The 15,804-nt window shown below is 41.1% G+C and overlaps 1 protein-coding gene across 3 annotated transcripts in view; it reads left to right on the forward strand.

The window, feature by feature from the left end:
- The window catches only part of fndc3ba (fibronectin type III domain containing 3Ba), a 102,166-nt gene that overhangs the window by 74,992 nt on the left and 11,370 nt on the right, over nucleotides 1-15,804 (forward strand). For all 3 annotated transcript variants that reach the window (XM_083924056.1, XM_083924054.1, XM_083924055.1), the window contains exons 16-24: nucleotides 26-161; nucleotides 1,636-1,707; nucleotides 3,014-3,132; nucleotides 3,453-3,558; nucleotides 4,373-4,545; nucleotides 5,174-5,287; nucleotides 6,146-6,295; nucleotides 8,072-8,352; nucleotides 11,178-11,402. In XM_083924056.1, coding sequence (XP_083780182.1) covers nucleotides 26-161; nucleotides 1,636-1,707; nucleotides 3,014-3,132; nucleotides 3,453-3,558; nucleotides 4,373-4,545; nucleotides 5,174-5,287; nucleotides 6,146-6,295; nucleotides 8,072-8,352; nucleotides 11,178-11,402 — 1,376 coding nt within the window. The remainder of the gene's footprint in view (nucleotides 1-25; nucleotides 162-1,635; nucleotides 1,708-3,013; nucleotides 3,133-3,452; nucleotides 3,559-4,372; nucleotides 4,546-5,173; nucleotides 5,288-6,145; nucleotides 6,296-8,071; nucleotides 8,353-11,177; nucleotides 11,403-15,804) is intronic.

A 15,804-nucleotide genomic window follows, 5' to 3' on the forward strand; every position in this document is an offset into this window, starting at 1 on the left:
ACTGTGTGCGTTTCCCTCCCTGCAGCTCATAGCATCAAACATGGAGGGGAAAAGCAGTCCCAGTGAAGTGTTGGTGTGCACCACCAATCCAGACAAACCAGGCCCTCCATCTACACCCTGTGTCACCACAGCGACACCCTACGGATTTACCGTCACATGGGGTAAAGATACAAAACCACACATGCTGTACATGCACGTGAACAGGTGGAAAACAGGTGGAGAACACAGGGAAACGTGACATTTAGATTCCTTATCTTGGACTTGTTCTAATAGTTATCCCATCATTCGTAAAGATGTGTTGCAGTAACTTGGTCGATGTCTGAGATAGTAAATGTAGTTTCACTCGTGTGCTTTTAGTCCATTAGTTAAAAAGACAAAAACGCCAAGTCTTCACAATTTTCTAAATGTGTTCTGGGATAATAGAAAAGATGTTCTGCCGTTCATTCAAGTATATTCAGTGTAGTACTTTGAAATAAATTCAAATTCAATGTTATTCAATTCAAATTCAATTTGAGACATGTCAAAGGAAAAGAATACAAAAGTATACAAAATGAAATGAGTTTAACAAATAAGAGAGAAAAAACAACAACAACAACTTGAAACAACATATATACATACAATTAATTGTGTCTGAAAAGGTGTAGGAATGGTCAAAATGTTCTTTTCTTTAATTGTTTCTTTTTTGACAATAGATGCTTAAAAATAATTGAAATCCTTGGAAACAAATCTATGGAATCATATTGCAGAATGAAATTGATGAAATGTGGGAAATTATTGCCAAACTGCTGCCTCCGGGGTGTTATCATGCAACTAGGGACAGCCATAAAAGCCATCATGTCTGCTATCGCCCATCTGTCCTGCATTAGTGCTGCAGGAGCCAGGACAGCCTGTCTTTTCCCAACTGTTATAAACAGGGCACAGATCTTGCTGTATGGCTCTGGATCGCCATTCAGAAGTAAACGTGTGATTTCTACACCAGCGACACATTTCAAAGTGATATAGCGGCGCTGCATTCCCTAACTCTGTGCTGTAATTAGACTTTGCTTATTTATTACAACAGTACCACCCAACGGTGTGCCTGAGTTTTAATTATGGCAACAGTGTTATCTTGTGAGATAAGGCACATCCAAATAGGTTGTTTCTGGTAGTGCTGATTTACCTAAAATCTCAGAATCCCCAATAGTATATTATTTGATTGTTTCATTCACAATGACTGAAACGTTTCTTTATTAAAGTCCGTTTGCAGATGAATACAGACATGATAGAAAATAGAACAACTTCTTAGCAGCTCGCCTTGCTGCTGAAACATTTGGCAGTAGTTTGATAACTGTGCTCTGAGAGAAAGATCGTTTTTGGATGGCTTAAAAGACAAACAATCTGCCACAGACCCTGACAGTTTATGAGTTATTGTAAAATAGATTCACTTCAGGATTGATGAGGATACTAAATATGATGTAAAGGCTCAGCTGATGATTCATGAATGTGCGTTGTATCGATTTTGTTCAGATGTGTCTGGGTTTTGTTGTTTGTCATGACGTAAATCTGAGGCGTATTCCTCCAAGTTGTTCTCCAGCTTATGATGTCTATGCTCGATGTTAACCCAGACTCAACCGAGTGCATCTTTTCCTCCAACAGATCCTCCCCAGGACAACGGGGGCTCAGGGGCTCTGACGTACCTGTTAGAGATCTCAGAGGGGTGCTCTGAAGGTATGATTTGCATCTATCTGTCTGTGCTTTCATCATTCACCCATACATTCAGCTAATATGAGTGCTTTTTCAGTCAATCATCGTATAGGACAAAGCTCAAAATGTACCATCCGTCCTCTTTCCCCCGTGCATGTTCGCTTTTAGGCATCAATTTATCTCACTTACTTTCCTCAGAAGAATCGCAGCCATAATCTTTGTTAGCATCAATTTACCAAACAGCGTATGTCAGATGTCCGCAGATTTGCACCTCAGGAAACCAAATGTTCTTGTTTCTTAAGCAGGGGTCATCTTATCTGTATTAATCCAATCATATCAAAAAAAGAGAAGTTAGTTCTTTATTGGAGACCAGTGTTGAATATAAAAAACAGAAGAATAGAACATCAGATGTTCATGTTCTTCTGTCATCGGCAATGAAAGAAGATCAACAGCAGCACATATCAAACGCTAAGTCCAGTGGATTGGTCTAAGAAGGCTAAATTGATGTAATTGTTTTATTCAGCCCGTGGCTTATCTGCACCTCCAAATTTAATTTGTGCTTTTTTGTCACTACGACCGAATGTGATTTGGTTTATCTCAGCAACTGCAGTTATGTGTTGTTAGATAAACATGGAGCAGCTAAGAGTCTCAACTCTTAATGGACAAAAACAAAAGTTTCCTCCTTAGTTGTTATTTTTCAAAAACCTCATCTGCCTCATCAGGCCTGTGTTGGTGTGATTTGACGTGTGTTCTTGATTTTGCAGAAAATTGAAGAATTGCTCATGATAAGAAACTGAACATGTGAAATAGGTGTTCAGGGGCCTAAAACATCAGAGGTGCCTTGCTTGGACAACTTTTTCTTTTACCCATGATTTATCTGTTCTCATCTCTAACTAAAAGTTGCACCAGCAGTGAACTCTCAGGATTGGTTGTGATCTCACAACAGTTTTATAATAAAAAAAAAGACATGGAAGTCTCACTTTTACAGCTGTAATCACAGTTTGTAAATAACTCGAAAATGGCATAATCACAATATAATCATTCTGCTGCCAAAATTGCTTTCTGTACAGTGGTATAACTGTATATATGTATATTTTTGCACAACAGGAGTGCTGCTATACAGGTGAAATAATACATTTCACAGTACAATGATCCATCAGAAAAATAGCAGCAACACAGTTTTTCATCAGGTCAATAGGATTCTGTTCCTGGGACAATAATTAGAACTGCAGCATACACACGAAACAGCAGGGGATTCTGTGTATGCACTTGTGCTAATGTATGTATGATGCGTTATGTAATTCTGTTTTTATTTTGCTTGTGTGTACAGCGAACCAGTGGGAGGTAGCGTACAGTGGTCCAGCAACAGAATGTGTGTGTGAACGCCTGACACCTGGGACCTTCTACCGCCTACGTGTGTGTAGCATCACCACCGGAGGACACAGCCCGGTAAGACACACAACACACACTCACACACACACACACACAAGCACACTCACAAACACAATTTTACTTGCAAGAACGACTTCAGAGTTGTAACCTGTTAAACTTTGAATTTCCACAAACTTCTCTTGAGTCAGGAGTGGGGCAGCGGTGATGCGTCAGTGTTGCTAATGTAAAAAAAATAAATGTTGGAAAATCTGCACATTGATAATCAACAAAGTACTCAAGTATAATTACAATTTCTGCCAGTTATTGTTCAAACTGATCTATAACTGCAGTCCCTTCTCTTTTGTTTGGATTTCCTGTGTTTATCGCTGCTCCTGAAGTGCACTGTTAGCGTACCGGTCCGTACATTAAGCGTCCCACCAGGGCCCTGCCAGCCGCCAAGGATTGTGGGTAAAGCCAAACACAAGGAAGTGCAGTTAGAATGGGGTGAGTGCAGAAATACACGTACGCTGTGTTTAGTTTTGTTTACCAGATTGTATTTGAATTGTTTTATGTAAGGTGGCTTGATCTCCCTCTGGCTGCTTAATGTGCTGTATTTCCCGGGCCAACTCTAATGTAGCTTTAGTCAACCATGTTTCAGCCTAATCGAGCCCTAATTTAGCTCATTAAATACCTAACCTAGCCTCATATCTAACTTAACTCTGCTAATGTCAGCCCATTATTGCAGATTAGTACTGTTATCTGTTGGCAGGGAAAAGTCTCCCAGCCTGAAATGTTGAGGAAGTTCATGTTTTAGCCAGTTGAATACAGCTGGCCACAGCACTAATCAGCTCAAATTCAGCCAGTGCTGCTGCAATTACTGGCTCGAGTTGAAGGTCAGACATAATGTATTAGAGGGTTTTCCCCACTGTCTCCACCATTTATTACTCTCACCGTACTGCAACCAAAGTGAAGCCGCTGGGGGAAAAAAAGATCCTCTTGGGGAGATTTAGAGCTGTACCTGGTAAACTGATCTGTGAACATGTGACATCTAAAACTAGTTATAATATAGAGTAAATATTTTAAAGTTAGCGTATACAAAAGACATCATTGTCATCGGATTGATTGTTTCTTTCCATCAAACATGGTTTGAATTACATCTAGACACAGTCTGATTGTAATGATCTCTCTCTGTCTCTCTCTCTCTCTCTCTCTCTCTCTCTCTCTCTCTCTCTCTCTCTCTCTCTCTCTCTCTCTCTCTCTCTCTCTCTCTCTCTCTCTCTCTCTCTCTCTCTCTCTCTCTCTCTCTCTCTGTCCGTAGACCCCCCTGTCTCTGAGGGAGTGTGTGAGGAGTGTGTGTTCAGTTTGGAGATGAGTGAGGGGGACACAAAGCCAGCAGAGGTCTACCATGGGTCGGAGCTGCAGTGCACTGTTGGTAGTCTGCTGCCTGGTGCCACATACAGTTTCCAACTGCGGGCTACCAACGAGGCTGGGGTGAGAAATTCACATAATCACGCAGCACAAATACAGAAGAAAAAGCAAAACCCATCAACTAGTAATTCAGCAGGCAAAAACATAAAATCCACAATATATAAATGCATTCCCTGATGAAACATTTTTCAAGTTAGAACCGTAAACCTCAACAAGTCAGCTTTTCAAAATGTAGTAAGTCATTTTTATCATACCACTTTATGAGGATGGATTCTATTCATTGAAATGTAGTCAATGCATCCAGTACGTGAACTCTTAAATGGATACAAATACAAAAAAACTTCCACTTGATTCAAATGAAAATGTTTTTAATGTAGCCACAGACATGGACACAGAATCTATTAGGTCAGAGTGTCCCAGACAGACTAACAGCCGCCGTGTTCCTCAGCTAACATCTTTTTGGTTTGATCATCCACACACTCAAGAGTGAACTCGCACTCAGACAGGCTGATCAAACTCAGACACAGACACAGCACACTTAAAAAAAACAGAGGAACAGGGCCGCCAAAAACAGCTCTCACGTGTTTACTCATCAACAGGCAACCTGGTGCGATTTGTGCAGTCTCTCCTGCTTGTGTTCGGTTAAACACATGGCTGAGTGTGAGTGCGTGTGTTTCTTTCTCTCTTTCAGTTCGGAGTGTACTCTGAGCCGACAGAGGTGACGACTGCAGCGGGCCCTCCTGGCCAGTGCGGGGCGCCACTCATCACTCTCACCAGTAACACCTGCGTAACGCTCAACTGGGAGGTGAGATAAAAAAAACACACATGTACTCCTGCATTTATAAAAGGGAGAAACTAGTTTAATGACCAAAGAAAGCATAAGGGGGGGGGTGGGCACACAGATGGACAGAGAGAGACACACACAGAGATGCAACCACAAATATAAAAGTAACTATAATAATGGCTAAAGTAATGTGAATATGACTTACATGTTATGGCAGTTAATACAACAGAACAGCAAGAAACAGGCGCAGCCAAGGTGACAACACGACAATGACAATAAGAATTATGGTGGTAAATATGAAGTTGAATTAGTAACATGCATTGATGAGACAAGAATGATACAGACGGACAGGATAAAAGTTTAGAGTATCAGGAGCAGTATTATCCCCAGCATCATTAAGCATATCAAAATAAGCTTAGGCCCCGTACAAGCAGGCTCTAAGAGAAATTGAATGCCAATAACAACATAGCTAAGGGCTCACATGCCCTGGCTGTAGGCTTTATATCTTAAATATGGGGACAGTGTCTGCCTCCCGGCTAACACTTGGTAGTTGGTTCCACAGGAGAGGAGCTTGGTAGCTTAAGGCTCTGCCTCCCATGCTACTTTTGGAGACTCTAGGAACGACAAGTAGCCCTACATTCTCAGAGCGCAGAGTATTATGAGCTCTTTAAGATACGACGGAGCCTGACCAATAAGAGCTTTGTAGGTAAGGAGAAGGAATTCTTCTTCTTAAATTCTTTTACAGGTAGCCAGTGCAAAGACAGGAGAAATATGTTATCTTCGATTTAATATAGCCCCTATTTCCCTTCAGCTTGTTTAATATGGCAATTTATTTCCTGATTTAAGTTCCCTGAGCATGTGTGTGTCTGTGTTTTGCAGAGCCCAGAGGGTTCCGGTACAGACATCTCTGAGTATCGTTTGGAGTGGGCAAGGGAAGACGAACCCATGGAGCTCATCTACTGCGGAGCTGCCACGCAGTGTGAACTGTCTGACCTGACGCCTGCCACAGATTTCTGCTGCAGGCTACAGGTAACACACATACATATACACACAATGAGATACACCCCAAAGCCTACTTATGAGTGTTTAATGCATTTAAACTTATTCACAAACCCACACACATATACTAGATTTGTGCACAGAGAACTATTTGTGCACAGGATATAAGACAGCACATAAAATGATACAGGACATAAATGCAGACAAGCGCAAACACTAGCATATGACACACACCAACTAACAGAGATTAGTGAAAGGTTGATGATAACTGATGCATACTGGGGCGGCTTTGGCTCAGTGATAGAGTGGGTTGTCCTCCATTCGAGACATCAGCGGTTTGATCCCAAGCTCCCCCGGCCCAAATGTCGAAGTGTCCTTGGGCAAGACACTGAACCCGTGCTGCGCATGGGTGTGTAAATGTGGTGTGAATGGTTACATTAGATGGTATGTAGATGTCCACTGCCATCTGTGTGAATGTCTGTGAACGGGTGAATGTAACAAGTAGTGTGAAAGCGCATTGAGTAGTCAGAAGACTAGAAAGGTGCTATATAAGTACAAGACCATTACCATTTAGGCTGGTGCATAAATAAGTGCTATTTTTCTTTCTTGGTGTAGTCCAACACACAAACACACACTTCCTCTCTCTCTCTCCCTCCCTTCCCCTCTTTACCCTCTGAATCCAATAACAGCATGGTTTTATGGGCTCATTTATAGTTTAGAAGAAAGCACAAGGTTATACCAGTGTCCTAATCCATGCGTTTCCATGTGTGTACATGATTTGTCTTTGTGTATTTCTCTGAACATGTATGTTCATGTATTTCATACGCGTAATACCAGGACGGATGTGCCTCTTTAGAAGACCGAAAGAACAAACCACATTAAGAGGCATCGACTTGGTTGAACTCTCTGTGACCCCTTATGTCCTGTATCTGTATGAGTCAGTGCAGATTCACCTGTTGTAGCATTGTTTTCAATCTGCACAGCTTGACTTACACTTCTTTTATGAGATCACTATAAATAATATTATAAAAGTTTCTCCCATTTTTCAAGCCTTGCCAAAACATAACTGACACATGAAGGTAAATTCCAAAATACTACTGAAATATAACTTTTTCTTGCCAGACCCTCTGAGTATGTAGTTCACTTACTGCCAGGATAAATTAGTAAGTCAAGGCCTTTCTTTAAGTACACATTGTAGACTGCAAATCATGCCTTCTACTCCTTGATGTGCGCTCACATTAATGTTGCCGGGCTGTTCTTGGAAAGTGGCTTCAGTTCATTTTTAGACTGAAAAGTGTGGTCTTCATTCCAATAAATCCACTGCTCCTCAGACAGCTTGTTTTGTCTCACTTGTTAGCTTTAACAGCCACAAAGTGCACATTTGGCTTGCAAATTAAAATCAAATCACAGAACATTTTTTTTACACATGTTATTTTTTTTATTTAAGCCCAAGCTTTCAAAGCCAAGCAGCTGTATTTTTTTGAAAACCCGTATATTCTGTCCTGGTTTTCTCCTCGCTGATATTGTCTGAGACACTGAATTAGACTATGACAACTCAAGCAATTGAAGGGCATTAGATAGAGGCTACTTGAGGTGAATTTAAATGTGTTACATGGCACAAGGAATAGACTAATGTTCTTTCATAACTAATTTGAATTCGTCTCCCTCTGCTGGTTTTCGTTTCTTGTCTGACTGTCCTGTTTTTAACTGCACATCCATTTCTTTTCATCCTCCTCTTCACCTCTTTTCTGTCCTCAAATTGCCCCATCTGTTCCTTCATCTCTGTGTTTTTTGTGTCCATCTCAGGCGGTGAATCAGGCAGGTGCTGGTCCTTACAGCGAGCAGGTGAGTTTCCGGACCCCCGCGACAAATCCTGACCCGGTCTCCTCTCTTGCCCTACTGGACCTCCCGACCTCATCAGAGTCGGGTCACTCGCCGTCTACCTGCCTCCTCCTGAAGTGGGATGAGCCAAACAGCAATGGGGCGGAGATCGCCTCCTACGTCATCACCATGGACAACCAAACCATCACTGTGGAATCGGGGACAAGTCACCTTGTCACTGACCTGCAGCCGGATAGCGAATACAGGTACTGACATCAATTAGTAGACAGCAGTTGATATCAATTTAAACATAAAGTGATTGTTTTTTTAGGCACAAAGCTTGATTTATGTTGATGATGATCACCAAATCAGGGGTGGATATTTTGACTGAGCTACAAATAAAAGCCAAAGTTAGACAGTAATTTGTAGGAAGTAGTCTATTAACATCAGTTATCAGACCAAATCAAATAAAGGTACAGCAGTGGTATAGCCACAGAGGATATTCTATCAAATTCTGAACAGTGCAAAATAACAGTACTTCAGAATAAATCAAGTATTTACAATTTGTTCTCTTGTGTGTGTGTGTGTGTGTGTGTGTGTGTGTGTGTGTGTGTGTGTGTGTGTGTGTGTGTGTGTGTGTGTGTGTGTGTGTGTGTGTGTGTGTGTGTGTGTGTGTGTGTGTGTGTGTGTGTGTGTGTGTGTGTGTGTGTGTGTGTGTGTGTGTGTGTGTGTGTGTGTGTGTGTGTGTGTGTGTGTGTGATTATGTACTGTGCGGTGAGGGGAGCGTTGTTTTCATTCTGAGGTTGTTTTTGTCCCTATGTCACTCTGCTCTCATGCATAATGCCTGCCACTGAGGCAGAACACTGTGTGTGTTTGTGTGTGTGTGTGTGTGTGTGTGTGTGTGTGTATGTACACATGAGTTTGCCTGTGGGAGTTTCTGTGTGTGTCATCAACAGTAATTCTGGCTATTATTTACTGCAGCGATGTACTTCAAACAATATTATTCATATTTCATTTGTGTGTATAGCTTTGGGAAGGACCACAGTAAATGTTGTTTGCCGTCGGAGGTGGGGTCTGCCTCCCTGCAGGTTTCAAATGCCCTTTTGTTGATAGATAATGTTTTTCTTGTCCTCTTTCCATGCTGATGGGAAATGTCCTTAGAAACAATAGTTAGATAGAAATAGAAAAATACAAACCTCATCTAAATGTTGTCAGATGATTTAGTTTTTTCTTTCATATTAGTACACCTAGACCATCTACCCAATCTGAATAATGAGTTTGTACTTTTCATTTTCATTTAAAGCTTTATATCCTTTATAGAATTTATGCAAATATAGTGTGTAACATCTTTTGCAGAGTTTTTTTTCTTACCAATGTTTTTTTTCACTTTTTTTCACAACACAAGCCATCCTTATGCATTGTTATGGTCACAGTCCATTACTGATGTTAAAAGGGATTGACTAAAGTAGAAATAAATTAAGAGGATAATTACCCCACAGGCACACTTCACAGAATATGCCTTTACTAAATCTGCAGTGCTAAGAAAGTGCGTTCTTAGAAAGGCAGGAAAACCCGCTAAAAGTCAATTTCTAAGAACAAGTAATTAAAGGAGGACAATGTGTTACATGTTTGTCACAAAAAAAATGTACTGGCAGGGAGGTAGAATTATGCACCTGGTTTCCCACTTGCAAAATAGACATTGGCTGTTTCATTCATTTGGCTATCTTTCATTAACTTGAGCATTTCATTTGTGACTAGTGCAGTGTTTTGCTCACACGGACACAGTTACCTCCAGCCTTGTGGTTGTGCACTGACCACTGATGTGCCACCTTTTGCTCATCTTTTCCCTTCGATTTCTTAATTTCACAACGAAACAAAAACTCGATCTATTCTGAACTTTGATATGTTAATCCCCCCCCCCATAACTAAATATAAGCCCTCATCAAAATTCAAGATCCTTTATGTCATTCTGTTCCTTCTTCTCTGTCCCTCATCATCTTTTGTCCCTATGCTTAATTACTTGGCGAATGGATGGATGAACGTTGCCCTTTCTCATCGGCCCCTCACTCAGCTGCATGAATTTTGATGAAAGGTTACAGTTGCAGAGAATCAGCAATTAAATGTCAGATGGTACATGCTCTCTAGCTGGGGGCCTCTGATGTGGATGCTAACCAGATATTGACAGAAAAATGGGCGTGAAAGGGAGGGGGATTCCTAGAAAAAAGGCGATTGGAAAGCACTTTGAAAAGACACAAATCTATTTCTGCAAGTCCTTTAATTAGCAGGAGATCCTGGTGTGCACGTGTATGTTTTCATTTTTTATGATGTATTGTGCACATGCATACACACTACGCCTATACACACAGCTTTTCGTGGCGCATACAATACCATATACAAGATGTTACAATGATCCTTATTGAATTATTCATATATTTATAAATCATATGGTAATGTCAAACATACATTTGGAAGGCACATTATATCCTTCAGCTTAGTTGTATCTGTCCATGGCTACACTAGGGGCTACCTTGGCTGTAAGCCAGTAAGCCTATAATCAAGGTTGTGTATTCATTTCTGTTTTTACAAATTTATATTAGCTAATAATATATTGCTTTCATGTGAATGAATATTTTCAGAGATATTTTTGAAATAAAAAAGTTGGAAAGATTATCAAACAAATTTGGAGGTCCCCCTGCAGTGACGCTGAGGACCACCTGGTTGAAAATGTTTATGTAGATGATGGAAAAAGTTGTTCAAAATCTAGACACATTTAAGTCTCATCCTCAGAGTACTTTGAATTGTAATGGGGGGATGATAATGGACAAAGGGATTCAGGCTTAAAGCTATCAGGCCAGATCAGCCTCTTCACTGAAAATGATTCCACCATTATATAAATAGGTCTGCAAACACTCAGAGATTACACAAGGTTACGTAGTATATACCTATATACATTTATGAGCATGCTCTTTCGGCCTGTGAACTCAATACATGTATCATCAATACATGTAAAAGGTACATTTTATCTTTAAGATTTTCCCAATTTACATTCTGTAGAAAAACAAATTGTAATCTGTCTCGCCGTCTCTTGCAGTGTACATATCCAGGCAGTGAATGCCATCGGCTCCAGTCCCTTGAGTCCAGCCCTGCTGGTGAGGACACGCCCACTCCCTCCTGCCCCGCCCCCTCTCGAATGCTCAGCGGCTGGCCCTCAGAGCCTGAAGCTGAAGTGGGGCGAAAACGCCAGCAGCACGCACACCCGTGCCCTGCTCGCCGATGACATGGTCTACACACTACAGATGGAGGACAAGAACCACAGGTGGAGTAAACATACACACCACACAGTAATCCATACTGCTCTTATATCGTTGTTTTCCTCATGGTAAAGACTGAGAGGGGTTCTGGCTTACTCAATTCTACACCACATGTAAAAGAGTGAAGAACAGATCCAAACATATTACTTTGCCCATACATATCAAAATAAAAGCCCACAGTTAAAACTTTGATTCAAGAAAGACAGTTTTGTTCTTTCATTTGAAGTCATTCACAGCAGCTCCTGCATACCAAACATCTTGTGTATTACTTCATAGTACAGGCTAAACTAATACTAACACTACTACTGACAAATACTTCTTCACGCTGCCCGACTGAGTGTGATACCATTCACACAATGGAGAATGATAACACGCTGTACTTTGAATAGCGTGGAGTGCCATGGTTGAAATAAAGTCAACATTCAGTCAACATTAATATATTATGCTTATCTCGGGTGGGTGGATGTTTTTGGTCAAAAGAGGCCTTCATCAACATTATACACACTTCTGTAGAGACAAGAAAACATAGTGGCTGGGGGTTAAAATTGCGTGAGGAAGTGCTCTCAGTCACAATTCTCAGACCCTTTAACCCACAGCTAATCAATACAGCAAATCAGGACCCAGAAGGTCAATACTACACACAAATACAAGATGGACAGAACACAAGCAGCTCGAGAGAAGATGAGAGAGCTTGTGTGGATGAACGCCTTGTTAGAAGTATGTGCGCGGCTCTTGAATGTGTGCGTGGGTTTTTTTTTTTCTGCGTATGAGGTAACCAGATGTACCACTGAGTAGTCACGTCGAGGGCATCTAGAGCCAGCAGGCATACGGCCTTCAGCAATCAACCCTCTATTTAACTGACTTGTCAGACAGGTGTGACAAAGACAGAAACAGGGAGACAAAGAATTAGCAGACTGAAGAGGAGGGGAAAAGGGAAAGCATGACCGCTGACAGGGAGTGAAGCACATAATTGGAGAGAGGGCAGAAGCTTGCACAACCAACAGAAATAGCAAGGCGTGGGAATAAGAGATAAATGAAGGTACCGCACTAAATACAAAAGTAGTGGAGAGCCCCTTTTATTTGTCAGATTGCCTTGCTCCGTCACTCCCTCCATCCCTCCATTCCTCCCTCCGTTGCGCCCGCTGACGTTCAGGTTGGCCGGCCATCAGTGTTTGAATTAAGGCTTGGCTGGCATCAACTTGGCTCCCAGATACCTTGGCACCCCTGGAATGGTTCAGAGTGCAGCAGGCAACAGATGGGGCCCTATCCAGCAGGCTGCGATCTGTTAACCTCTTCAACACACACACACACACAGACTCACAGACACACACAAGGACTCACAGACACACAGACACACACACACACACACACACACACACACAGGGGCATGCACATAAGCACAAACGCACTCCCTGTCAGCCAAATGGAAACAGCTTTCACAGTTTAGAGTGTCCTATTTACCCTTTTCTAATTGGCGCAGTGATTAATATGGCAGTATGCTAGTCTGTGCGTGTTTCTGTTTCTGTGATCATGCGTGCATACACTTGTTTATGAACATACAGTATGTCTGCATGCACCATATTTGGTTCAGATGGTACAATAAAAATAAGGTAATAAACTTAATTTACCTTTCATTACATGAAATGCAGCTCGAAGTGATTTACAGAGAAAACAAAAATCAACAACCGAGAACCAAAAACAGACAAGACACAAAACAAATATCAATGTAAAAAATCCCCAAAATATGAAAAATTGATAGATAGAAGATACAAAAGACACAAAACAAATTTATCAAACAACAGCCATTTATTTTGAGAAAATTCCCACCAATCCTGCACATACACATGTAAAAAGAGACTATGATAATCTACAATTATTCACAATCCACTTTTCAACACCACACGTGTTCGGTTCATTGATGATTCTAAATCGCCCGTAGGTGTGAATGGTTGTCTGTCTCTGTTCGTCTCTATGTGTCCTGTGATAGACTGGTGTCCTGTCCAGGTTGTACCCCGCCTCACGCCCAATGTCAGCTGGGATCGGCTCCAGCCCCCCGTGACCCCAACAGGGACAAGCGGTTGAAGATGAATGAATGAATGAACAGCTTGTTGTCCATCCTGTTGTTAGACTCCATTACGTTCTCACGACTATATTTAGTAAAACGAATGATGCATTGGTCAAATTTCTTTCTGTACTTTAAAATGTTTTCTGCATTCTAGATAAAGTGCATGGCATGGAAAACAACATGAGTTTAATGGAAATAGCCACTCAAAGGAGTTTGTTTGTGTTCCACGGGAGCATTTTGTTTTGCCCAAGAACAGCCATGAATGTATCACTAGTCTGGCCAGTTCTGCTTCAGTCCACGTGTCCCTCCCTATCTGGTGGTAGACTTTTACGAGTGCTTGATTCAAGTAGGAATTAGTTAAAGCCTGCTGTCCTTTCAGCAAGGATGATATTTTTCCACATTTCTGTACGTTTTTCATAAAATAAAACGTTCGAGTAGGCTCTCACTGGCCACTTCCTCCATAGCGCAATATATTTATCTGTTTCTGTTTCTACAGGTTTGATTCTTCTTCATTTTACCTTCACCAGTATATGGAAATGATTTGTTTTTAACTTCAATTCAATTTCAATTCAATTTTATTTATAGTGTCGAATCATAACAAAAGTTATCTCAGGACACTTTACAGAGTAGGTAAAGACCACACTCAATGTCTTATTTATGATTTACATAGACCCAACAACTCCCCCGTAGAGTACGGTGGCGTTGAAAACCTTCACTATAACAGACAGGAACGTCAGACAGACCCAGCTCTGTGGAGGACGGACATCTGTCTGCACCGGTTGGGGAGGAAGAAAAGGAGAGAGAAAGAGAGAAAAGACACACAGATGGACAGAGAGAGAGAGACAGACAGACACACTTCCAGAGATGCAAGCAAAGCCTAACAGTAACTATAATAATATTTATAGTAATGCGACCCGACCCCGGATAAGCGGATGAGGATGAGATAAGATGAGATGAGATGAATATAACGTATATGTTAAGACAGTTAATACAACAGAATAGTAGAAACAAGCACAGCTAAGGTGACAGAATATGAAAATGATAATAATTATGGTGGCAAACATGATCAATGATGAGTAGTGGCTATAGCAGCTACGATACAGCTACACTTAACAGAAAAGTTTACATTTCGCAATCCCTTTTCATAACTTTACATGTTCATGGGGTTGTTAGGAATTTAAGTTTCTTTCAGTTCATAATCAGTATCCCCAGATTTCATACTCTAATATACACGAGGAGCTCTTTTCCAAAACGCTATAAATCCATTTTAATAGTTTTCAGGAAAATGACATTTTTTACCCAGACCCACACATTTGATTAATATTCAATGTATCTTGTCAAAATGGTTTTTATGGCTCAGTCTGAACTTGTTGAACGGACGGACGAAACAAAAAACTCTCCCGCTTCAGAGCGCCGCCATGTTGGATCGCATCGAACGCTCACTGAATTCTGATTGGTCGAGAGGACGTATCGCATTTAGGCTAAAAATAGGTTTGGCGCTGGTCGCGGTTTAGAAAGGAACTGCATCTTGAGACCATTTTAAACAGGGAAATACAGAGATTTGGCAGAAACACTGATGAAGCAGTGAAAAGGTTCTGTAAACAGCAAAGTGGCTCAAACTCGTTTTTTTTTAATTTGGCTTTTATCTCGTTTTGGAAAAGAGCTCTTCACTTTAAGATTAGGGTGAAGATCTTCTAGAAGCGTCCATGGTTGAGGGTAACCTCGGTTTAGGGCTTACCTTTCAAAGCTGATGTCTATGGTTAAGTAGTGTATTAGTTGTTTTTTAAAATATAGCTTTAAAGGTAAACTGTATTATATTGGGCATACTAATTTCATCCTTGTTTTTACATATTCAAGGATGGCAACAGAGTTAGACCCTTATTTTCAGATTCATTTTTTTATATTTGGTGGTTATATATAATACAGACAAAAATAGCAGCATCTCCCAAATTCACAAACCCTCTTGTTGCACTCTCCCGTCTTCATCGCCATCATTTCCTCCATGAGGAAACTGTTCATGAACTGTAATTGACTGAGTTGCTCCATAATGACGTTGTGCGATTCCTGACTGATTCAATCTAATTGCCTTTGCTCAGGATTTATCACTTGCACCTCTCGGTGGTTGTGACTGGGCGTTTAGGTGTATTAGCAGGTGTGTGTGTGTGTCTGTGTGTGTGTCTGTGTGTGCGTGCATGTGTCAGTTACTCTTCCTGCGCTCCTCCTCTTCCCCATTTGCTTTCCCATCGCACACTATTAGAATGAATTAGCAGGAAGACTTTTTTTTTTTATCATTGATGAAATCCCCATGGCGACCAGATGCTTCATTGCTAATCACAAAGTAT

Source organism: Echiichthys vipera (assembly GCF_963691815.1).
Source record: "Echiichthys vipera genome assembly, chromosome: 12".
NCBI lineage: Eukaryota > Metazoa > Chordata > Actinopteri > Perciformes > Trachinidae > Echiichthys > Echiichthys vipera.